Here is a 26,232-nt window from a genome sequence, read left to right on the forward strand (position 1 = left end):
GTAAGTTATCATACAACTACAAAGTGAAGGGGAGCAGAACAGACACCCCAAAATGGGTCCCTTTGGCATGTGGATTATTTTGAGCTGAAGGCAATCAAGACCCAGCAGATTCAGGGGAAACTTTTCTCTCCCTTTACTGCCTAAAAGAATTTAGATCACAAGCCTGGCCCAGAATGAAAGCAATTACCAGAGACAGCTTTACATGTGCAATGGCAGACATCTGATTACCAAACACCTGCCCTTCTTACATTCCTGTGAAGTGCCCTCCACCTCTCGGAAGCCTCAGAATCCATCTGAATTCTTAGCTCAGGATGGCAGAGAAGCCTCAACTGCCCGACTGCCTTTGAGTCTTCTATTTTTATGGGACTCCTGTGGTACAGAATTAAATTTGTTTTTCTCCGATTAATCCATCTTATGTCAACTGAATTATTAGAGCAGCCAAAGAACCTAGAAGGTTAAAAGGAAAATCTTTCATCCCCTACAAAAGGGAGTTAACTTACGCATTACCTAGATTTTTTAAATGGATAGAAACTGAATAATTTAAAATCCCCCAAACCATCCCTGTGCTACTGTGCTAGGATGACTACAAGTAGGTACCTCAGGAACACTCAGGGCTTGCAAAGGGTGGGAGCAGGGGTTAGGGGTACAAGATAAGACTGGCAACAGAGCATCAGGCTCCCTGGCTCAGCTGCTATCAGAGTAGTGCCAAATTTATCTGTGGGTTGTATCAGGCTTCTGCTTAAGACTCACTCGAAGAAAGAGTTGCAGGGTTTTAAAAACTGAAAACCACTGTTCTGCCATATATCAAGAATTCCCTTTACCTCCGTTAATTTCAACAGAAATACACACAGACCCCTTATGACATGTAGGTCCAAGGCAACCTCTGAAGATGTTCTAGAATTCATCTACATAGGGCGCCTTTGAGGAAAGGGGGATTCTTAGTGGTACTGGCTTTCCCTAAAGTGGCACACTGTCAGTGCAAGTTTCCAGAACTCTCAGGAGAGGCCCCAAATCCCTGACGAGGAGTGGGGAGGGATGTGTACTGGAAAGGTGAAATAAAGTCTCTGACAATGAACTGCACACACATAAAATGAGTTATACATCTCCTACCCAGGGGAGTGAAGAAAGCCACTGACGCGACGAGGAAGCCCAGCACCAGTCCGACACACAGCATGCAGAGCGTGAGGACTCCAAATCGCCACCAAGCAGCTACCAAGAAAATTCCACCGATGCTTCCGGCGATGGCTGTCACAATCAGGCGGACTGCACAAGGAGAGTGGATGGACAGTTAAATCAGAGTTCTCAGATGCGTGCTCAGATGTGCTAACGTTACCAAAGCCAGCCTAGACTAGCCTTTCTCTGGGTTGGGCACCAAGTGTGCATCAGCAGTGCCATGAAACCAACATGGAGAGGCCCTCTCTAGGGAGCGTCTGAGACTGGAAACCAGCCGGGAGCTAAGCCTCTGAGGATGAGTGACAGGCATGGTCTGGTACAACCTCTATCTGGGACTGTGGAAGAAGGGGTGACAAGCATTCTGTTCAGCATGACAAGGAAGGAGGGTTGTGTTTGTTTTGAGGTAAAGAAAATCCTAACACTCTGTTGTAAATGTCATATTGTCAATATACCACATAGCTGGAACACAGGCTTATAATCCACATGGCCCTTCATTTCCCTGAGTACCAAGGAATTCCCCATGCAGATTAAAAACCTTGGAGAGACGGTCTGAAGGAGTAGTTCAGAAGATGTGTAGAGCATAGGTGGCCAGTTATTTTACACACATAGGAGAACAGCACACTCAGTACTGGTCAACCTATACAAGGGGTGCTGGGTGCAAACAGCACCCTGCTTTCTGAACCTCCATCAAACTATATTATGTTCACTTACCATCATACTTAATAGGTGTCAGTCTTGTAATCAGTATATAAAAGAAGAATCCCATGAAGATAAAGCCTATAAAGAATAGTTCTAGTAGCAGACCACCAAGAAAGCAAAAAAAAAAAGAAAAGCTACGGTTAGTAAATGCAATTTAAATGTCTAATCTACAAATACATTCTTCAGTCCCCAGAATGTATACATGAAGGCGTTCAAAGAAAAGAAATAATCATCTAAAAGGCAGGAAAAGTTCAGAAGTCATTGGGAGTAAATATTTTTATTAAATGGGTACAAATTAAAGTATTAACTATTGGATACATTTTTTGTATATAGGTCAGTTTTGATCAGTTAATTGTTAATTTCATAGCTTGGTTTAATATATTTATAGTCTTGATTTAAAACAAAAATAGTACATTTGCTATTATGTCTGATCTGAAATTACACACTAGATTTCAGTTCATTGTGCTCACTCAACCACATCCTACTCTGTGGCTCCATGGACTGAAGCCTGCCAGACTCCTCTGCCCATGAAAACTTCCAGGCAAGAATACTGGAGTGGGGTGCCATTTCCTACCATAGGGGATCTTCCCAACCCAGGCATCGAACCCACATCTCTTGTGTCTTCTGCATTGGCAGGTGGAAGTGCCACCTGGGAGCCCTTCATTACATGAGCAAAAATAGAATTTGAAAGGCTTAAAAAATATATTCCAAAGCAAAATGTGACTTTTATGTCTTCTTTTAGCTCATCCTCTCTTGTTTAATATGAACATCGACTATTGTCTTTAACCATAAAACCTAGTAGTATCTTTTAAACTCTACATACACAGCTTAACAATTAAATTCTGTACTATAGGGTCATTCTACATTTTGAGCAATTAAATATTCTTCACAATATCCTCTTCTCAATTAAGATAAAAAAGGTAGCAATGGAAGGAAAGGAGTTGCTGTTTCAAACAACTTATCAGTTCAAACAGTTTTCTAAGATGAGGATGACGTTCACTCTCCCCTTGTTATAACATTATATCCCCTGTTAATGAATTACATGAAGGGTTCATTTTTTATTTTTTAGTAACTACAAACATTAGGCTCAATGGGTAAAGAATCCATCTGCAATGCAGGAAACACAGGAGAGTTAAGACCCCCTGGAGGAGGAAATGGCAACGTGCTCCAGTGTTCTTGCCTGGAAATCCCATGGACAGAGAAGCCTGGTGGGCTACAGTCCATGGGGTTGCAAAGAGTCGGACATGACTGAGTGACTAAGCACTCATGCAAACGTTAGTTATATAAAAGGTAATCCAAAGAATTCAAGTCAACTTAATAAGCACATTTCATATTCTCCTCCCTTCACTGGGTTTCACTGAGCAGATCGTGGAGTTCCCACTTGCGGTTTGAACCTCCCAGGGTTGTACAGACATTTCAACCTCACTGATCTGCAGCCTGATTTGTGCAAAACCACGTCCATCACCAAAATCCACATATATTTTGTATACAGACATTCTGATTTCTAATTAGTAATCTTTGGTCAAATAGTCATTCTAGCAATTGATGAAGGTGGATGCACAAATCAAACTTTATACCCTGCTTAATAAGAGGAGTTTGCACTCCCTAGTGGAGAAAAGAGAAAAAATTAAAATGCACTGTAATTCAGTAAAATGTTTACTAAAAGACCCCAGCTACAAATCAATGAAAATAGTGGAGACAACCAGTTGCTTACTCTCCTTACAGGTCATAAACTCCCCAGCAGCATTTCAGGGGAAAAAAAAACAAACCACAAGGCATGTAAGTAGCAACTATCTTAGACAAAATACCTGTTTTCCAGAATCTGTGTCCAAAGAAACAGATGAAGAGGCCAAGCAGGGCAAAAAGAGTGAAGAAGACTTTGGTAGATACTCTTCCTAAAAGGAGTAAAAATTAAGTGGATAATACATCCAATTTGACACTTTGTATCTATTTAGTACAGAACAAAAGCTTCATGAAAAAAATGTAGAGTGAAGTGATAATTTATTCCATAGGTATATAAGTTATTTTAGAAACATTCTTGCCACCTCTAGTGACTTTATGTGGGTGATGAATACCAATGGCTGCAGGTCCCACAGAAAAAGAAATCAGACAACGCTGATTCCTGATAAGGGTCTGCAATTCTACCTGCGACGCGTTTGGGGAAGGGAATGGAGGAAAAGAGAAGGAAAGAGCATGTGCCTAAAACAAATAATTCTGTTTCTTCACAAAGAAACTAGAAGAAAAAGAAAGGAGAGAGTGGGGAGGGAGAACTATGGCATCAAGGGAATAAGACACACCAATTGCATGCAACGTACAGACCTCATGTGAAACCTGACTCAAACCAATGAACGGTGAAAAACAAGACTGGGAAGAGGTAAACGCTGGCTGTTAATTTGATGCCATTAAGGAATTACCTTCAATATTTTTCATTGAAACTCGTATTAATGCTACTGTGGCTATTTTTTTTTAATAGCCCTTTTCTTTAAGACACACATACCAAAATTCCATAAGCAAAATGACCATTAGGTACCTGCTCTAAAAAAATCCAGGGATAAAGGAGGGTGGAGGGGCAGAGACACGGATGGGTGTATAACTGAAACAAGATAACAGCCATGAATCAAAATCGTTAAGGCTGGATAATGGTATATGGAAGTTCACCCAAGTTTTCCCTAACAAACGAAGTTAACCGAAACTCACAATAAAATACAAGAACATGTATTATTCTACAAGTCACGCGTGAACAAGTCACTACCGATTTTATCAATTACGCATTATCAATTTATGCTCTGCATAAAAAAATATAGCTTAATAACTAATGATAAAGCACAACATGCTCCCTGAAGCAGAAGAATCTAATCCTGTGATCCTCAAGCAGTGCAAACTTAAATACAAAAACTAGAATTCAAAAGATAAACCCTACTGAAGGGAAAAATAGGCCCACTAAATTCACCACCATCATGACTCCTCTGAGATAAACACAAGAAAATAATTTCTGAACTAAAAATAAAAACCCAGCACCTACACAAACTTATGTGAGGTATTTACAAACCAACTACAAGCCAAAACACACAAAATACTCAAGCATTCCAGTGGATACCATGAAGACCTAGATAGACTTTATCTTTTAGATAAAGAACACAAGATAGAAGGCCAGAACGTGCAGGGCATAGAGTATAGCTACATATCAGTTTCTCTGTGAATGAAGAGCTGAAAGGAAAGATGAAATGAGAGTTACTGCCACATCCTGCTTATTTCAGACCTATTTGTTGTTGTTCGGAGAAGGCAATGGCACCCCACTCCAGTACTCTTGCCTGGGAAATCCCATGGACGGAGGAGCCTGGTAGGCTGTGGTCCATGGGGTCTCGAAGAGTCAGACACGACTGAGCAACTTTACTTTCACTTTTCACTTTCATGCATTGGAGAAGGAAATGGCAACCCACTCCAGTGTTCTTCCCTGGAGAATCCCAGATACAGGGGAGCCTGGTGGGCTGCCGTCTATGGGGTCGCACAGAGTCGGACATGACTGACGAGACTTAGCAGCAGCAGCAGCAGCAGTTGCTAATTCACATCCGACTGCTGGCAACCCCATGGACTACGGCACACCAAGCTTCCCTGTCCTTCACCATTTCCTGAAGCTTGCTCAAACTTATGTCCATTGATTTGGTGATGCCATCCAACCATCTAATCCTCTGTCGCCCCCTTCTCCTCCTGCCCTGTGATTGACTGCTGCTCTACAATTCAATCATTATAACAAAAACATGCAGTTTAGTGGGATAATTTTTTCAAGTGAAAATCTAGTGGAAGTTTCCAACAAGTACAATCGCCAGAGACAGCAAGTGGCCTGATAAAAACTGACCCAGTTTAGATAGGTTCCTCCAGGACATTAGACAGCAGAGGGGAACTAAGAATCTCCGATCACAACACCAGGAAGGAGAGAGAGAGAAAGTCAAACATATAAGCAAACCAGAGAGGAGACAAGGTTTCATAAGTAGAACTGAGAGGTAAAATACAGAGTGGGAGGGGAGGATGGAGGAGAGCCAACGTTTCCAGTGTTTTTAGTCATCACAGCATCGCTATAGGTAATGGCATAGGCAACAGTTTTAATTAAATGGCAAAAAAGAGGGGATCCATGTATATATGTACGGTTGATTCACTTTGCTCTACAGCAGAAAATAACACAACACTGTAAAGCAACTATACGCCAATAAAATTTTTTTTTTTTTTAATGAGGTAACGTGGATACATCCTCCCTACTCCAAGCTCAGGAAGGTCATCCTAGTGTGCATCGAGGTTGAAAAGGAAAGTGATAGAACTCACATGACCGGGAGGGTTCCACCCTGAGTTGAAGGAACAATCAGATGGGACCTTTCCCTCTCCTCCATCTAAAGTGGAAAGCCAGGGCCCAGAGTGCTCTGATCAGGAGGGGCCCTGGTGCAAAGAGTTCAGGGGAAAAGGAACAGAAAAACCCAGACAAGATCTAGCTTAGCCATCAAACCACAGAACTTATATCTGCCTGGTTTCTTGCACTGTATCTCTCAAGGCTCTTGCACGTGGCACTGGAAAACTGGGTGGGATACAGCTCTAGCAGAGAAGAGCAAAAATTAATCCCTGCTTGAACACAACCAAAAGACTTTATTTACGTACTTATTTTATTTTTTGGCCACACTGTGCACCTCGTAGGATCTTAGTTCCCCAACCAGGGATTGAACTAGGGCCTCAGTAGCAAAAGCGCCAAGTCCTAGCCACTGGGCCACCAGGGAATTCCCACAACCAACAGACTTTATTCTTTATAGAAAACTCCTTGAAAGAGCTCTTTGAACTCTTTCTCCAATTTCTTTACTCCTATTTGTTCTTGAACATACTCCAATCAGGCTCTTCTGAAACACTCCCAAGGGCACCAGCAGCCTCCAGTTGTTGCTACATCCAAAGGTCTTTTTCCAGTCTCTTTCTTAGCTGGCCCATCAGCTCAGTCCCGAGACCCCCTCCTTTTTCCTACAGCTATGAACATGAAAGAAATGATAAATAGAGCAAAATGCCATTTGGCAAACCCGCTGGTAATATTTCAGGCAAGTTCACTGGATCCTCCAGCCAACAAGTGAAGAATTTGAGAAGCGGTTATTTGCCTGCATTTGAAGTATCTCTCCAAAAGGGAAAAATGGTTACTTCTCAGTGGAGAAACCTGGCAGACACCCCTGACCAAGTACTCAGGATCATGACCACCAGGAATGGAACAGACAGACATCAGGTGTCTGCAGAGAATGACACTCCATCACTTCTTTTGTATTCCTGCCAAAAATGTATCATCTGAACTTAGTTAGGAGGAAACATCAGATAAACCCAATTTGAAGACTTTCTACAAAAATAAATACTAACCTGTATGCCTCAAAAAGGTAAAGTTTTTTGAAAGACAAAAACAGACTAAGAAATTATTTCAGATTAAAGAAGATAAAGCACCATATAATACTGAAGTGAACCCCAGACCAGAAAAAATTTTTTTCCTTTGGTTATAAAGGACATTAGTGGAACAAACAATGAAATTTGACATCTATAGATTAAGTAACAGTAATATATCAATGTTCATTTTATTTTGATAATGTCACTATGGCTGTATAAGGAACAGAAATATTTTAGGGTGAAAGGGTCTTTATGTCTGCAACTTACTCTCAAATGCTTCAGGGGGAAAACATGTAGATATGTGTGTATGTCTAGATAAAGCATGAAAAGCAAACAGCAAACATGTTAACTAACATTTGAGGAATGTTGGTGAAGATTATACAGAATTCTTTGAATTATTTTTACATCTTTTCTGTGAAACTGTTTCAGAATAAAATGCTAAATACACACACACAGGATGATGTTACAACACCCTGAGTGCCATTGTCCTCTCTCTCCTGGGCACTATGATGGCCTCCTCATCAATCTCCCTATTTCTGCTCTTGCCCCTGATTTTTCTCAAGAAAAGCACCAGAGTGATCCCATTAAAATATGAGACTGATCATAGTATTATTTGCTCAGGCCCTCCAATGCTTTTTCATTGCACTCGGAATAAAAGCTGTAGCTCAAAGGAGGACCTGTGAGGCTGCCCGCTCCTGCAGCCACACCAGCAGGCTCCCAGTTGAGGGCTCTGTGCTGGCTGTCTCCTCGGCCTGGCAACCCACTCCCCACCCCAGACATGGGCATGGCTCCTCGCCTTGCCATGGGTCTCCCCCTAAAGCTACCAGTTCAGTAAGGACTTCCCTAGCTAGCTTCTCAAATTCTCTCGCCCTCACTGGTTATCTCCCTTTCCTACTTAATTCTTGCTCCTTAGTCCTCATCACTTATCTTAGGTACTGTGTATTTTACAAATGTCTTTTGCCTGCCTCCTTCCCCCACCACTAAAATGCAGGCTCCAGGAGGGCAGGTATTTTGTCCATTTTGTTCACTCCTCTATCCTAGTGCCTAGAACACAGAGCAGAGTAACACAGGTGCTCAGGAGGCGTGTGCTTAATGCATGAATGAATAAACGAGACAAAAGCACTTGTAAATATCCTGAAGTTCTTTACTAGTTGATAAAGCTCTTCAAGGCCAAAGAAGAAAGTTCACAATTGAAATCTACATACTCACCAAGGGAAGAACAATTACCCTCCTCTGCCTCAAAGCTGCAAGCATACGTGTGAGTGGGCACGTAAGCTGTGGACGTGTTTAGAAATGGATCCCGAACGATGACGTTGTAAATGACACCCTGTCCCCGGAGAGAGGAGAAGGAAACACTTGTCTTATCGTCAGCTGTGAGGGTGACCACCTGAAGCCAAAAATAATGCATGATTAGTGTTTAAAAAAATCAAACCCCACAAGCTTTTCTATTATAACCCCACCTACATGTGCTATTAAATTCTAGTATGAAAGCATTGTTCTTGTTTAAATCCTACACCAGGCCATTTGACTTTTTTTTAATGTATTGAAGTACAGATGATTTACAATGTTGTGTTAATTTCTGCTATAAAGCAAAGTCACTCAGTTATATACACATATATTTTTTTCATCTTCTTTTCTATTCTGGTTTATCACAGGATACTGAATATAGTTCCCTGTGCTATACCTCAGGCTTCCCAGGTGGTGCTAGTGGTAAAGAACTCGCCTGTCAATGCAGGAGACTTAAGAGATACTGGTTTGATCCCTGGGTCAGGAAGATCCCCTGGAGGAGGGCATGGCAACCCACTCCAGTATTCTTGCCTGGAGAATCCCCATAGACAGAGGAGCCTGGAAAGCTACAGTCCATAAGGTCGCTGAGCCAGACTAGACCGAAGTGACTTAGCAGGCATGCACTTGCTATACATAGCAGTTTGTTATCTATCCATCCTATATATAATAGTTTGCCAACTCATTTGGTCGAAAGATTACCCTACACAGTCTGTTCGTGCTGACATGATCAAGCTCTTACACAAAAACATCGAAAGACTTTGCATATGTTAATAATTGAAGTAAAATGTGATATAATGATTAAGTAAAATGTACTAGTTAGGACGAAGTAAAAGAATTTTTCCCATCTGCTACTGCTGCTAAGTCGCTTCAGTCGTGTCCGACTCTGTGCGACCCCATAGATGGCAGCCCACCAGGCTCCCCCATCCCTGGGATTCTCCAGGCAAGAACACTGGAGTGGGTTGCCATTTCCTTCTCCAATGCATGAAGTGAAAAGTGAAAGTGAAGTTGGTCAGTCGTGTCCAACTCTTCGCAACACCATGGACTGCAGCCCACCAGGCTCTTCTGTCCATGGGATTTTCCAGGCAAGAGTACCGGAGAGGGGTGCCATCGCCTTCTCCACTGCTAGACTATAAAAGACATAAGGGCAGAAACCTTATACATCCTGCTCACTAGTCTCCTGTCAATACTCCAAACAGAGTGAGGGCCCAACAAACACTAGTGATCACTGAGAGCCAGCGCCAACAAAGGTCGTGGGGGTTAACAGCTCACAGAGAGCACCCACTTATTTTGTCTAACAGGCATAAGAAAAATTACATATAGCCGTGTTATCTTCTAGTCCTTCACTTCAATAATTCCCTTTTAAAGGTTGGTTTTTAAAAATTGTATTTATTTTTAATTGGAGGATAATTGTTTTATAATACTGTGATGGTTCCTACCAGACATTAACATGAATCAGCCATAGTTATACACGTGTCCCCCGCTCCTGGAACTCCTTCCCACCTCCCAGCCCTTTAGGTTGTCACAGAGTACAGGGTTGAGCTCCCTGCATCACACAGCCAAGTCTCACTAGCTGTCCATTTTACACATGGCAATGTATATGTTTGAATGCTACTCTCTCAATTCGTCGTCCCACCTTCTCCTTTCTCCACTGTGTCCACAAGTCTGTTTTCTATATCTGCATCTCCACTGCTGCCCTGCAGATCGGTCCATCAGCACCAGCTTTCTAGATTCCATATCTATGCATTAATATATAATATTTGTTTTTCTGACTGACTTACACTCTGTGTAATAGGTGTTCATCCACCTCATTAGCACTGACTCATGCCCTAGGTATTGTAAATAGGGCTGCAATGAACCCTGGGGTACATGTATCTTTTTTTAAATTCTGGTTTTCTCAGAGTATATGCTCAGTAGTGGGATTGTTGGGTTATATGGTGAGCTATATCAATTTACATTCCCACCAACAATGCAAAAGGGTTCCCTTTTCTCCACACACTCTCCAGCATTTATTGTTTGTAAATTTTGGGATGATGGTCATTCAGGCCAGTGTAAGGTAGTATCTCATGAGATCTCATTGTAGTTTTGATTTGTATTTCTCTAATAATGAGAGATGTTGAGCATGTTTTCCTGTGTTTATTAGCCATCCGCAAGTCCTCTTTGGAGAACTGTCTGTTTAGCTCTTCTGCTCTCTTTTTGATTGGGTTGTCTGTTTTTCTGGTATTGAGCTGCTTATATATTTTGGAAATTAATTATTTGTCAGTTTTTCATTTGCTATTACTTTCTCCCATTCTGAGGGTTGTTGTCTTTTCACCTTGTTTATAGTTTCCTTTGCTCTGCAAAAGCTTTTAAGTTTAATGAGGTCCCATTTATTTTTTTAATTTCCATTACTTTAGGAGGTGGGTCATAGAGGATCTTGCTTTGATTTATGTCAAGGAGTGTACTGCCTATGTTTTCTTCTAAGAGCTTTATAGTTTCTGGCCTTACATTTAAGTCTTTAATCCATTTTGAGTTTATTTTCGTGTATGGTGTTAGGAGGTGTTCTAGTTTCATTCTTTTAGATAGGGGATACATGTAATAAAAACAAAAGCTCCACTTAGCCCTCACACACAGATAGGTTCCTACTAACAGAAGAGAGAAAACTATAATATTAAGAGTTTCAGGAGTGAACAATTAGAAGCTTCTTAGAAGCTGGCAGTCCAGTGGTTAGGACTCTGGGTTCTCACTGCCAAGGGTCTGGGTTTGATCCCAGTTGGGGAACTAGGAACTTAGTCCTGCGCTAAGCTGTGCATTACAGCCTAAAATTTAAAAAAAGCAACCTAAAAAGACTCTGTTATATGACGTTTTATATGCTTCATGAGAATAAAAGTGGTCTTTGAAATTTCCTATGTACAAAGGCAAACTTTTCGAATTGAGCTCCTAATTTGTGAATAATCACAATATTTTTAAATTTAATTAATTATATTGGCTGTGCCGGGTGTTAGTTGTGACATCCAGGACCTTCATTCTTTGTTGCGGCATGTGGAATCTTTAGTTGCAGCACATGGGAAGCACAGAGTCCTAGCCACTGGATCACCAGGGAAGGCCCACAGCTGCCCTATTTCAATTGCTTCCTTCTATATAATCTGGTAGTCTGCAACTTTCTGGGAAGATCATAACAGTCTGGAAAAATGCTCCTCACTAACTATCAGACTGACAGATGTCCTTGTTTATCAGACTGATATCAGGTACCTTTTAAGACATAAAGACAAAATCCTGCCCTCCACAGAAATGATCGAGAGTATAAGTCTCAAACTTTAATGTGCAGAGGAATCACCTGGGGATCGTAAAATACAGACGCTGATTCTGTAGGTCTGGGGTGGAGCCTAAGAATCTATGACTCTAACAAATTCCCACGTGATGCCAGTGCTGCCAGCCTATACCCCCACACTTGAGGAGTAGCAAGAGTTTTCAGGGGTTCAAAAGCTCAGAGAAAATTTTTGCTGCAAGTTACAAACTTTGTACTTGCATGTAAATAGTAAGGATAATGCACATATCTTTAAATAGTTTCACATTATTTCTTCTCAAAACACTATACACTTTATATTTCCCAACTTTCTAAATCTAATAGTTATGGGAGTACATAGAAAATGACCACCCACTTCCACCCATAGTTCAAGATAACCAGCCACAGTCATGGCTGCAACAAAATATAACAAAATTTACATGCACCTCCTCAAAAGCCAATGTTACTCTGGGATGTCACTGGAATTGACTCCCAAGATGACAATGAAATCAAAGAGGATAAAATGAGAATCCTAGAAAGACCAAGAAAACAGTAAAAATAGTAATAATAATAAGCTCCTGGTAGCTTCTCCCCTTCTCAGCTCTTACAAAGGTGTCACAGTCTGGCTACAGGAATTACAGGCATCAGACTTACCTTGACAGCACTGGCCTGCACCTGAGGCACCTCGGCCATCCTCTGCAGATGTCTCAGCAACACCTCTTCAGTGAGGTCGTTCTCGGGCAGAAAATACTGATAGACATCATACTGCAACCTCCACCTGGAGTCCGGGCCCATCTTGACGTCACATGACGGAGGATCTGCGCCTCTAAAATCAACCAACAAAGCTGAACATTAATCTCTCATGCTACAAATCTCATCTACTAATGTAAAAAGGAATCAAAACTTCAAACTTCTGCAACAGCGATTCCCAGTTTGGCATCACTAAGGAAAGAGAAGCGGTATGTATGGTTAATTAACCAGATATGAGTATCAGTCAGGCTGCATCAGCTGCCAGCTTAGCTACGTGTTGGCCGTGTGTATGTGGGCAAGTCACTGAATCTCAACAACCCTTAGGGCACCACTCGGTAAAATAAGAACAACAGCCCCTTCTTCATAAAATTCTAAGGATTAAATGACAAAGAACATAGAGTATTCAGTAGCACTGTGAATGATACACAGAGAGTATTCAAATGTTATCTATCATTACTCTTAAAGTAGAAATTAGGGCAGAGTTTTAATTAAAAGAATAAATCCTTACAAACATAGGCATGTTTCACAGCTGCAGAATGCTTTCTTTTTTAATGTTTATTTATTTGGCTACATTGGGTTTTTGTTGCCGCACAAGGGATATTTGGTTGTAGCGTGTGAACTCTTAGTTGAGGCATGCGGGTCTAGTTCCCTGAACAGGGATCAAACCCCAGCCTCCTGCACTGGGAGCACGGAGTCTTAGCCACTGGACCACCAGGGGAGTCCCCAAAATGCTTTCTATATTTAAAATTCTTTACAAAAACTAAGATGTACTTCTAAGCTCCTAATAAAGACAACATTTGGCTCTTCATAAGAAAGGAGGGAAACAATACTAACTGTAAATGACACTTTACGTATTAACAACAAAGCTTAAATTACTTCTGTTTGGAAAAAAAAAAAAAGCAGTTCAAGTCTGCTAAGGAGAACTATGGATTTTGAATTTACTCAGTCTACACAACAGTGAGTCATGCTTATCCTAAAAAGAGTTTTGGGAGTTGGGAGACAGACATACCTCGCATAGCCTAGGTTTGCTGGAGCAAATTTGATAGTTGTTTCAAAGAAATTATACTCCAAGTAAATGTTTGGATCGATATCTACATCAAACTCCAAATTACAGCCACCAGGGATAGGATCTGGATGGGAAACCAGGAAGTTACTTAGGATTCTTATATATTCAAAGCACACTCAGAAAAACAGAACCCCACTCTTACAAGAACACCCAACACAGAAGTTCAGTGGAGAGCTTCTAGCTTTGTACTACCTCATGGACTGAGGGTAAAGTTATATGAGGTAATGGGCTGTGGAAGACCTTTTCTGTACAGAGCCAGATAGTAAATGTTTTAGAAGCTGTTCAGACTCTCTGGTCTCTGTGGCAGCTACTCAACCCTGCCCCGTGGCAGGAAAGCAACCTGATACGTTGCAACCTGATATGTTACATATCACAACAGATGATATGTAAGTGAACGGCTGTGTCCCAATAAGACTTTATGCACAAAACAGGCTGTGAGCTGGCTTTGCCTTGTGCTCTGCAGTTCGCCAACCTCTGCTCTACAGTTGAAAACATCAGAAGGGACAGCGATTCTGAAGCTGGGGTCCAAGAATGGGTTTCAGGAGCCCCGTGAACACCTGGAAATTGTATGCCAACTGTTGAATATGTGCATTTCCTAAACACATTTTCTTTAGATTCTGAGAAGGTTTCATTAGATCCTGGTAAATAGAAAAAGGGTGTCCACTTTTCACTTAACTCTTTCAACAGGAAGAAAGATGGTGTCAACCTCTCCTCCTCGCTGGAAGAGTCTTTGTGTATACATAAAAGAGGAAAAAATAAAAGATCTCAAGAACCCCAGGTTCATGTATTAGACACAGCATGTGCACAATTAAACACAAAATAAATTTGGGGTATTTGCATGCCTGCATGCTAAGCCGCTTCAGTTGTGTCTGACTCTTTGTGACCCTATGGACCATAGCCCACCTGGCTCCTCTGTCCATGGGATTCTCTAGGCAAGAATACTGGAGTGGGTTGCTATGCCCTCCTTCAAGGGATTTTCCCAGCCCAGGGATCAAACCTGCATCTCCTGCATTGGTAGGCAGGTTCTTTACCACTAACACCACCTGGGAATCCCCTTAGGGTATTTAATTTACATTCATAATATGGTTAAAACAGCTCTTATTAGGAATCCTATTTACAACCTTTAACCAAGACAAAACTTAAAGAAGTCACTTGACATTAGTTCAATTCCATGCAAAGAACTGTGTGTGGTGGGCTCAAGAGGAGAAGTTAAGACACAAGAAGGTAAACCAGTTTAAAGTACTTTAAGATCTCAGCTTCATAAACTCATTCAATCGCTCCCACAGCTGGTTCTTAATTTCCATCAACTGCTGGAATTCTGCAGCTCCACAATGGAGACACCCAGTGTGCACCGCTTCCCAGTGGACTCTGCCCCAGAATTCTATGCTCTTCTTTCACACTCTTCTTTTCCTGTATTTACAAACATTTACCACACCCGAGAAAAGCATGTGTACTGTAACTGACACTCCACTGCTCATTAATTTTCTTTGTATACGGACCTTGATGAAAGCTTGACATCTATCATTTTTTTAAAATCAAGTGATTACCCTTTGGCTATATATATCTGTTTTTCTTCAACTCCCATCACTTTTTGGAATTCTACCTCCTTTTCTAGTTATTGCAACCTCGCCTTCCCTTTACCACCAACCTTCAAGAGAATGTAAATCTCCTCCCTTCACCTTCACTCCTCAATCACTACGATCTGGTTTTCATCCTCATGGTGTCACTAAAATGACTCTCATTAAAGGCCACCACTGACTCTGGATTGTGCCACCATAGGGACATTTTCAGTCACTCTCTTGACCTCTCTGCAAAGTCCTATTTACCACTTCTTATAATGCTGGGCATCCAGTCTCTTTTCTCACTGTCCTGTCTACTCCTTAGTCTTCTAATTATTCTTCAGCAAAACTGTGGCAGGCACTAGGAAATTATTTGCTATAATTTTCCTCCCTAAATCTCTAAGTTCATGCCTGGATGACCTCACTCACTTCCATGACTTTACTAACAGCTATTCTGCTGTTCAGTTGGATATCTAACCCCAGTCCTCCACCCTAGGCCCTTATTTTCAGCTGCCTACTATGCAAGTCCATCCAGATGTCCTAAAAGTGTCTCAGAGTCAACGTGCCAAACTGAAGTCACCATGTAACCCCATCCCAACCACCTAGGACATCCAGCACCACAAATACCCCATCTGATCACTATTCTGATCATCTCCAAGCTGCCCAAATGGGAAGTCTGTGCTCCCCACTTTTAATAATCCATAACCACTGGTCATTGTATCTTGTGATTCCATATTCCAAATTTCTCAAATCCAGCCTGTCCTCTCTATCCCCTTCTCAGGGCCTCTGTTCAGATCTTCATTTCTCATTTTGAGTCCTGAAAGTTGTATTGTCTTGACTTTGTTATGCCCCCTCCAATCCACTCCCCGCATTGCTTCTAGGGTTAACCTTTTGAGAGAGGAAAGGCATCAGGTCATTTCCTCTGCTTCAAAAGTCTCTCTGCTGCCTCAGCAAAGAGTGAAGACCTCACATTATAAACTAGGACCTTCCCACTCTGGCTCCAGCCACATCCACTGTCCACCATTCTCCAAATACCCCATTCTTCTCCCACACCTTCCTTGGCCTAGAACCATCAACTAATGTGTGAGAACCATGTCTTGCCCTTTTTTTTTTTAATTTATTTATTTTCAATTGAAGGATAATTGCTTTACAATATTGTATTGGTCTCAGCCATACATCAACATGAATCAACCCCTCCTCTTGACATGTCTGTCACAGTTTCTCCAAGGGCTCCTTTAGTGTTTTCCAAATGAAGACATGTGTTCTTCTAGTCCTAGTCCCTTCCTGGGCTTTCACTCATCATGCTAATTCTCTGACTCCCCTGCTGTTAAAACCTTTCTAATTCAAAGTACTATACTTATAATAAACACTTTTAATAGGATTATAGTTATCTCTAAATTCTCACCCACAAGTCCTGCATTCTGGACAGTAATAAGGAGTGGATGATAGAAAGGTTACCGCTTTCCGAGTAGGACAGTGGAATGGCCACATTTTGGACAGGCTCAGGGTCTAATGTCTCCAAGTGCCAAGTGCACATACTCTGCTCTGGTCTAAGAATGGAAACCAGTCCTTTGTCAGTGCCCGTCTCCGAGGCATTAGGAAGGAGAGTCTGCAACAAGGAAAGAAGAGTCATTGCGAATTAGCAGTTGAACAAAATGCTTCAATGCCAGAGTAAATCTAGTGTGCATGCCCTATTCTAAAGCTTCTCAAAACCAAAAAGGGGTAAAAAAGACCTTCCTCAGATGATTAAAGAATTATTTTCACTTCTATGTGCGTGTACCCACAAATACACTGGAAGAATTATTTAAAATATACACTCTTTGATCAGGAATAGCAGATACACAATAACATTCCCAAGCTTTTCAGTCCCTTCAGTTAGGATTCACTATGTCAAGTTCTTGGCTTCGTGGGTGTTACTAGTGGTAAAAACTTGCCTGCCAATGCAGGAGACATAAGAGATGAGGGTACGATCCCTGGTTTGGGAGGATACCCTGGAGGAAGGGATGGCAACCCACTCCAGTATTCTTGTCTGGAGAATTCCATAGACAGAAGAGCCTAGCAGGCTACAGTCGATGGGGTCACAAAGAGTCAGACAAGACTGAATTGACTTCACACGCATTTCAAGTACTAAGACTACTGGGTTAAGGACTTCCATGGACATGACAAAACTAAAACAGTTTAGTAACAAGTCTGATGTCCTTTATTCAACGGAACACCACTGACGGATTGGGGGAGGACAGGGCCTCACTAGATGTGGAGCATGCTTCCCAAGGGATGTGGGGCATGAACTAGCTTTTTAGAGCATTAGAAGAGCATGCTCGGTTAGGAGGTTGGGATTTAGTCAGAAGACGAGCAAGTCCTATTTTCTAGGGTAAAGTGAGCTGGCTAGGCTGAGCTGGAGGATTGTGAGTTAGGTTTCCTTGACAGGCATTCCCTGTAAGTGCAGTCTTAGGTTTAGATTTGTGACGTGGGCCAAGTCACTAGGGTGGCCTCCATTCGTGGTCCCAATATACAAATTAACTTGACCACTACCAAGACAAAAAATAGAAGCTCTGCCCCTGAAGAGTTCAGTCCTTGAAAAGTTTTTTAAAAAACAGAGTTATAATTTACATATTATAAATTACACATAGAGTATACCAATATACATTTTGATAAATGCAGGCACCTGGGAAACCATCACCAAGACAGTGAACACAGAGATCATCTTCTTTATGCCCTGTTCTTACTCTTCCTTACACCCCCATACTCTCTCATCCCCTTCCCCCATCTGCTGGGAAAGCTTATTGAATAACAAAGTACTAAAGTTGAGAGGTAGTAGATTCAGAGTGTTTTCTTAAAGTTAAGGAAAAGACCCTGATGCTGCGAAAGATTGCGGGCAAGAGGAGAAGAGGGTGACAGAGGATGAGATGGTTAGATGACATCACTGACTCGATGGACATGAGTTTGAGCAAACTTTGGCAGATAGTGAAGGACAGGGAAGCCTGGTGGGCTGCAGTCCATGGGGTCACAAAGACTCAAACACGACTGAGCAACTGAACAAGAAGGAAATGGGAAGAAAAAAGAGCCACATGAGTTTCAATTTGACAAGCATAAGAGAGAATGACCAAGGAACTTAAGGGTCAGAAGTTTCAAAGAACTCACTGCCAAGATGACCCCAAAACTCCAAGATGCCACAAGTCATCAGGAAGTTACAACAGAAACAGCTCTCTTCATGCAGACTACTCCCTTCTAGAATTATGCACAGTTCTGGTTATCATCTTCTCAGCAGTATAAATTTAGTGAGAACTAAAGGCAGCCCAAGAAAGGAACATGATTATCATTAAGGATAACTAAGTGGCAGCCCACTCCAGTACTCTTCCTGGAAAATCCCATGGACGGAGGAGCCTGGTAGGCTGCCGTCTATGGGGTCGCACAGAGTCGGACACGACTGAAGCGACTTAGCAGCAGCAAGATCCTTTCTGCATGAAAACTGAGACCCAAGATGCTGCTCATCCAGGCCACTTTTATCACATCAGTCATGCAGGTACCCCGTCACCTAAAGGGTTTCTTTAGGTGAAGGGGTTTCTTCACCATTTCTTCCAAAGTAAAGATAAACATTAGGACTGCTTGGACGAACTGTTACAAGAATTAAATTAACTACATGGAAAATCAAATGCAAGGGGTCCTAACTAGGAGGCTCAATGCATTTCCAGAGACCTCCATGTAATTATACAGATGTAGTCATACATTCTGCCAGGTAGAGAGTCCACGATTTCAGCAGACACTTTGGCCCCAGGAGCTCAAGGATCACTGGTCTAGCACACACTGGGCATGCAATAAATATAACTGCATTTTTTTCTCCATCCCATCTCTTCCTTCAAACGTTGTCTTTGCTGTGATGTTATTAAGAAGGAAATCGTCTTTGCTGTGATGTTATTAAGAAGGAAGTCATCTATGTGCCATTTTACTGTGTCTCCTAGGTAAGTGCCTGAATAGAAAGTTTCCCTTTGAATTTAGTGCCATAAAAAAACTTGGCTTCCCCCTGAAGAATGAGAATGTTTTTTCCTTCTAAGAAAGTTATGAAATTCAACATGCTTTGATTTCTGCTCTGGCTGCAAAGAACTCCCGCAAAATCAATGAATGGGTCATATACACTATTATATCTTCAACTAGTATAATTTATTTTTTCCTCGTTTCCTCGATCAAACCCTTCTACTTCTAGTCTATTACTTTTTGGCTGTGCTGGGTCTTAATTGCTGCATGGGCTTTTCTCTACTTGTGGCGAGCAGGGACTACTCTCTAGTTGCAGGGCATAGGCTTCTCATGATGGTGGCTTCCCTTGTGGCAGAGCACCAGCTCTAGGGTGCTCAGGCTGCAGCAGGTGCAGCACATGGGCTCGCTAGTTGTGGCTCCCAGGCTCTAGAGCACAGCTCAACAGTTCTGGCACATGGGCTTAGTTGTGCTCCGTGGCATGTAGGATCTTCCTGAATCAGGGATTGAACCCATGTCTCTCGCATTGGCAGGAGGACTCTTTACCACAGAGCCTGCAGGAAAGCCCCCATATCTAGTCTATCAAACCACCACACACACACACACACACATCTTCAAAACATTTGTGGTAGGGGCAGGAAGGCAGGAACAAAAATTATAAAACACTTAGTGTGAAAGACACAACGACCAATGTCCATAAAATATATAGAGACTGGATGAAGACAGCTTCGTTTAGCAAATTCCAGAATAATAGAAGGTAGGCTTGTGCTGTGCTGAGTTTCTCAGTCGTGTCTGACCCTTTGCGACCCCCATGGACTGTAGCCCGCCAGGCTCCTCTGTCCATGGGGATTCTCCAGGCAAGAATATTGGAGTCCATTGCCATACCCTCCTTCAGGGGGATCTTCCCAACCCAGGAATCGAACCAGGGTCTCCTGCACTGCAGGCGGACTCTTTACCAGCTGAGCTACAAGGGAAGCCAAAAGGTAGGCTGAGGACAGACAAAAATGCAGTACAACTTCATACAGAGTGAAATTCATGTGTTAGTCTAAGGGGTCATATGGACTAAAAATAAGTAGACCTGTAAAGGGTAACAGAAATGGCAAAGCCTTAATGGCTTCAGCTGATTCAGGATATTTGAAAACTTCCCAGAGACGAGGTTGAGGCTCAGGGGTTTAGTGAGGACCTCTGTAAGAGGGTCCCAAATGCTGCTGGGAGCACAGCACTGCTCTGGTTAAACTAAGAGTTAGGATTCTTTTGTTTCAATGAAACTCTAAAGAATAAAGCTGATCCTATTAGGTGTCTTAGTTAACTTCAAGGCTAAATGGCTAAAAGACCACAGAAATCCATTAAAATGTATTCTGAGGTAAAAACCACTGAGGACCCAGTAGAATTAAGAAAAAGAAAAGGTGGGAAATATGGGGAAAGCTTAACTGCAGGCAGGAGACATTTGGCACAAGCCGCCCTCCCCGCAAACTCAGCAGCATCACCCCTTTCAGGTCAGAGGTCACTATTCAAGAAAGGCGTGAAATATTCACCTCCTAGCCAGCCTAATGACAGGACTCAATCTTGATCTTTTAAAAATTTAACACATAAAGAGGCGTTAATTTCTAATGCTCACACTAAATACAAGATACCAAACTGTGGAAATGGCTTTTATGGAAGTAACTCTTTGTACTTACCTCAGAAAAAGAAATTGTTGTATTCTGATACTGTGAGTGTATTTGGAAAATAACAAAAGTGACATTGCTGGAAATATGACGCAAAATAGCTTCCTCTGGAAAGGGCTTCTTGAGCTCCAGGTATCTAAATTTCCCCACAGAAAATTCCAGAAGACCTACAAGGGGAGAAATGTTTCATTATAACATTCATACCTCTCTGTAACCAATTTGTAGGAATTGTATACTTAAACACACATGCAAGGTTAATTTAATCCTCAGAAAAAACTGTTGAGCCCTATTCACTAATGAGGACAATGAAGCTTAAAAGGCAGAAGCAGCAGCCCCTCAACCCCCTCATAAACCTCCCCCCACCCACGCCCAAGGTGACTCATCTGGGAAGGGTGGAACTGAGAACTGAAGGGGAAGAAAGGTTATTTCCAAAGATGCAAACACCAGGATGTTCAAGGTGCTCGGCTTCCAGAGCCCAGGAAAATCCCCCTTTTGGTAGCAGCAATAACAGCTCTATTCAGAACAGAATCCCTGAATTTAAGGATTAACAGCCCTCATGAGTTACCACCGATTGTAAGTGCACTGGTACTAAAGAATATATTCTGAAATCGGTCCAGAAATTAAAAGACGCTTACTCCTTGGAAGGAAAGTTATGACCAACCTAGATAGCATATTCAAAAGCAGAGCCATTACTTTGTCAACAAAGGTCCACCTAGTCAAGGCTATGGTTTTTCCAGTGGTTATGTATGGATGTGAGAGTTGGACTGTGAAGAAAGCTGAGTGCTGAAGAATTGATGCTTTTGAAGTGTGGTGTTGGAGAAGACTCTTGAGAGTCCCTTGGACTGCAAGGAGATCCAACCAGTCCATTCTAAAGGAGATCAGTCCTGGGTGCTCTTTGGGAGGAATGATGCTAAAGCTGAAACTCCAGTACTTTGGCCACCTCATGCGAAGAGTTGACTCACTGGAAAAGACTCTGATGTTGGGAGGGATTGGGGGCAGGAGAAGGGGACGATAGAGGATGAGATGGCTGGATGGCATCACTGACTTGATGGACGTGAGTTTGAGTGAACTCCGGGAGTTGGTGATAGATAGGGAGGCCTGGCGTGCTGTAATTTATAGGGTCACGAAGAGTCGGACATGACTGAGTGACTGAACTGAACTGAGAGACACATCTGGCTTCAGTTTTATCCCACCCTTTACTAGCTATGTGATCTCAGAAAAGTTACTTAATTCCCTTAAACCTCAATGTCTTCATCTGTCTAATAGGACTATATTACTCAGCTTGTAAAGGAAAGTGTCATCAATGTGGGCAAAAATGTATATTGAGTGTCCACACCAGGTACTTCATGAAAAACAGGTCTTCAAGGAGTTTTTTGTTTGTTGAAGGATCAAGTTCAGAGTCCACATAAAAGGTAGGCTATAACAAGTTTTTCAACACCTCATCTAGGCTTTCCCACCTGCTGACCTGCCTCCACTGTCTGGATGTATTTCATTCACTCTGTGTGTCTTCCTTGTAGCTGCTCACCACTTCTCTTCTTTTCCAACCTAATTCTCAAGGAATCCACTAAATGGCTGCTTTGACTTCTGTGTGGTTCTGGGTTCCCATCTCACCCTCTGCCCTAGAGTCAGTGTATCTCTGCATAAACAGCAGAGTTCACAAGCATTATATAAGCTGGCTTGGGTGTGGGAGTCTAAAAAAAAACAAAAAGATTTCAATTTAATATAGATGAAAAGGAGTCGATGAGGTAAAGATTATATTCACCAGAGTCTTAGAGTGGATTAATCATTTTTTTTTTAAAGAAAGAAATTTGAGTCAGTTGGAGCTGAATGAAACACTCCAGACACTAAATAACTTCCTAACTCATTCTTATGTACCATTTCCAAAGAAAACTAACTTTTTCAATACTTCTGCTGTTTTTGTTGTTAAAACAAGTACTCCATCTGGATGATTAAAAAAAAAGAGACTATTAAGAAAGGCTAACCAAGAAAGCCAAACAGAACATATAAATAGTGGATGAGAATAAAGGTTTTTGTTGTTGTTGTTGTTTAGTTCCTAAGTTGAATCCAACTCTTTGCAACCCCCTGGACTGTAGCCCATCAGATTCCTCTGTCCATGGGATTTCCCAGGCAGAAATATGGGAGTGGGCTGCCATTTCCTTCCTCAGAGGATCTTCCCAACCTGGGAATAGAACCCATGTCTCCTGCTTGGCAGACACTGAGCCACCCGAGAGGCCCAGAATAAAAGTTACTCTCTAGAGTACCTTTGTAACTTAATTTTTTAACTGATGACAAAAGGTTATTTGTGGTTATAATTTCTAAAAATCCAGAGAAAATTTTAATGAATGTGGTGTATTTTTTATTTATGTAACAAGAAAGACATTTCATCTTTTATGTGGAACAAAACTCCAGCCCAAATAGAGGTAAAAATATTAACAAGTGACTAATAGAATCAACAGAAAAAGTGGTGAGTTTCTTGTTTTGTTTTTTTAAAGGGAGTAAGGAAAGCACTTTAATATATCCTAGGCCTTCCCATCACCATGATTACTCTATTGTGCTCAGTCTCTAAGTCATGTCCAACTCTTTGTGACCCCATGGATGTTAGCCCACTATCCATGGGATTTCTCAGGCAAGAACACTGGAGCAGGTTGCCATTTCTGTCTCCAGATTACTTTACGAGGAAACCAAAATTATATATAAAATTAAGTGGATCTCAGTAAATGGCCCTAAAAACCTTTCATGTTTTGCACTTTAATTTTGGTATCATCCATCCGCCATCTTCCAAGTCTTAAAATTATCCATAAATTCTAGTCTGCAAAACTCAGAGCAGGATCAATTTGTTTTCCTAGGAATCAGTTAGATTTCCATCCTTGAACTGTCCACAGCACTCAGTTCATTTACTGGCCTGCATTTTCTAGTTACATTTTCAGTTTTTGTGTTTTCAGAGCCTCCCCACCCCATTTTCTCTATTTGACAAATATTTATTTAAGTATTCTGCTGAACTAGTCACTCTGCCTCTTGGGTACTGTGACCAAAACTGATGTAAGCAAATTCATAAAGGTTATTATCACTTAACACTTAAATTTGCCCCTAAGCCTGTCTTGGAAACTCTTTTGATAATCTTTATCTCTGTCTCCCATTACATGGGCCTTGAATCAAAATGCTCTGTAGAACCTTTCAGTCAGTTCAGTCACTCAGTCATGTCCAGCTCCTTGTGACCCCATGGACTGCAGCACGCCAGGCTTCCCTGTCCATCACCAACTCTCAGAGCTTGCACAAACTCATGTCCATTGAGTTGGTGATGCCATCCAACTATCCCATCCTCTGTTGTCCCCTTCTCCTCCTGCCTTCAATCTTTCCCAGCATCAGGGTCTTTTCCAGTGAGGCAATTCTTCGCATCAAGTGGCCAAAGGATTGGAGTTTCAGCTTCAACATCTGTCCTTCCAATGAGTATTCAGGACTGATTTCCTTTAGGATTGACTGATTTGATCTTCTTGCAATCCAAGGGACTCTCAAGAATCTTCTCCAACACCACAGTTCAAAAGCATCAATTCTTCAGTGCTCAGTTTTCTTTACAGTCCAACTCTCACATCCATACATGACTACTGGAAAAACCATTTCTAACCTTTACAAGCCCTAAAAGAGATTGATGCTATCAACTAGTGAAATCTTGGGTTTCTTAAGCTTTCCTTAATCTATCACAACTCAGAAATACTTGGAGAAGCAAAAACTTCCAGTGATTTAAAAGACAGAAGGGAAAGACACAACCATAGAAATAAAAATATATTACTAAACAACTGGTAACTTAACAAAATAACTAGAGGTAATAAAAGTAGGTATTTCTGGGAACGTATGCTAAGTGATTTTTCTTTTCTTTTTTTTTTTGGACTATGTGATCTTAGTTCCACAACAGGGACTGAACATGGGCCCTCCCCACTGAAAGTGCAGAGTTCTAACCACTAGAGCATCAGAGAATTCTCCCAAGTTTTCTTTACACATTTCATTGTTTATAAAATTTCTACAGTGATCATGAGGTGTTCTTACCAGAAAGAAAATGCACAATCTGGAGAAAATCTCCTTCTTTGATGGCACTCAAAACACAAGTTCTACCTTAACTCTTCTTCTGAAACTTATAAAATAGGGACACATCCAACCTAGATAAAATGGCGACACTCTCAACGCTTCTGTCACTTATGTTCTTCCCTCAAAATGGTAACATTTTTTTCAGGTCATATATAACCATATTTAAAAAGGCTGATCATATTTAAAAATAAGATCATGCCATCACTTCATGGCAAATAGATGGGGAAAGAATGGAAATAGTGAGAGACTGTATTGTCTTGGGTTCCAAAATCACTGCAGATGGTGACTGCAGCCATGAAATTAAAAGATGCTTGCTCTTTGGAAGAAAAGCTTTGACAAACCTAGACAGTGTATTAAAAAGCACAGACATTACTTTGCCAACAAAGGTGTGTATAGTCAAAACTATGATTTTTTTCAGTAGTAATGTATGGATGTGAGAGTTAGATAATAAAAATGGCTGATCGCCAAAGAATTGATGCCTTTGAACTGTGGTGCTGGAGAAGACTCTTGAAAGTCCCTTGGAATGTAAGGACATCAAACCAGTCAATTCTAAAGGAAATCAACCCTGAATATTCATTGGAAGGATGGCTGCTGAACCGGAAGCTCCAATACTTTGGCCACCTGATGAGAAGGACTGACTCACTAGAAAAGACCCTGATGCTGAGAAAGACTGAAGGCAAAAGGAGAAAGGGACAACAGGGGATGAGACAATTGAATGGCATCACCGACTCAGTGTGCATGAGTCTGAGCAAGCTCCAGGAGTTGGTGATGGACAGGGAAGCCTGGTGTGCTGCAGTCCATGGAGTCGCAAAGAGTCAGACACGACTGAACAACAACAACAAAAATGCAAGAAATGTAGAGAAAGTTAATTCCTCCAGCAAGTACACTGTGCAGAAAAACTTACTATTAACAGATTGGTATAATCTTCCAGGATTTAGGAGATATCAGCATAAGCATCTCCATGTAAATGGGAAAAAGAAAAACACAAATATGTCTTGGTATAGCCCATCTTCTAGATCTTAGGTATCTTTCCACATCAACAGACAATCCTAGTTTTACCAGTTTAAAGGTTATATAACATTACATTCTATGTCACCATGATTATTCAACCAATCTTTTATTATTTTTTGATGTAAACCATTTCTAAAGTCTTTATTGAATTTGTAACAATACTGCTTCTGTTTTATGTTTTGGTTTTTACGGTCGAGAGGCATGTGAGATCTTAGCTTCCCAACCAAGGATCAAACCCATACTCTGCATTGGAAGGCAAAGTCTTAACCACTGGAATGCCAAGGAAGTCCCCAACCAATCCCTTATTAATAAATA

At 41.5% G+C, this 26,232-nt stretch overlaps 1 protein-coding gene across 2 annotated transcripts in view; it reads right to left on the reverse strand.

Annotated features, from left to right (window-relative positions):
* The window catches only part of TM7SF3 (transmembrane 7 superfamily member 3), a 29,543-nt gene extending 6,645 nt beyond the window's left edge, over positions 1–22,898 (reverse strand). Inside the window, exons 1-9 of one of the 2 annotated variants that reach the window (XM_010856010.1) lie at positions 22,292–22,897; positions 20,839–20,993; positions 16,649–16,799; positions 13,575–13,695; positions 12,470–12,641; positions 8,476–8,653; positions 3,681–3,767; positions 1,885–1,965; positions 1,111–1,263 (exon numbers count right to left, since the gene is read on the reverse strand). In XM_010856010.1, coding sequence (XP_010854312.1) covers positions 1,111–1,263; positions 1,885–1,965; positions 3,681–3,767; positions 8,476–8,653; positions 12,470–12,641; positions 13,575–13,695; positions 16,649–16,799; positions 20,839–20,993; positions 22,292–22,319 — 1,126 coding nt within the window. In that variant the 5' untranslated portion in view covers positions 22,320–22,897. Of the gene's footprint in view, positions 1–1,110; positions 1,264–1,884; positions 1,966–3,680; positions 3,768–8,475; positions 8,654–12,469; positions 12,642–13,574; positions 13,696–16,648; positions 16,800–20,838; positions 20,994–22,291 lie in introns of both variants that reach the window. The other variant, XM_010856012.1, reaches the window with a different exon arrangement.
* Between the last annotated feature and the right edge of the window lie 3,334 nt (positions 22,899–26,232).

The sequence above is a fragment of the Bison bison genome, unplaced genomic scaffold (genome assembly GCF_000754665.1).
Source record: "Bison bison bison isolate TAMUID 2011002044 unplaced genomic scaffold, Bison_UMD1.0 scf7180017864370, whole genome shotgun sequence".
NCBI classification, from domain to species: domain Eukaryota; kingdom Metazoa; phylum Chordata; class Mammalia; order Artiodactyla; family Bovidae; genus Bison; species Bison bison.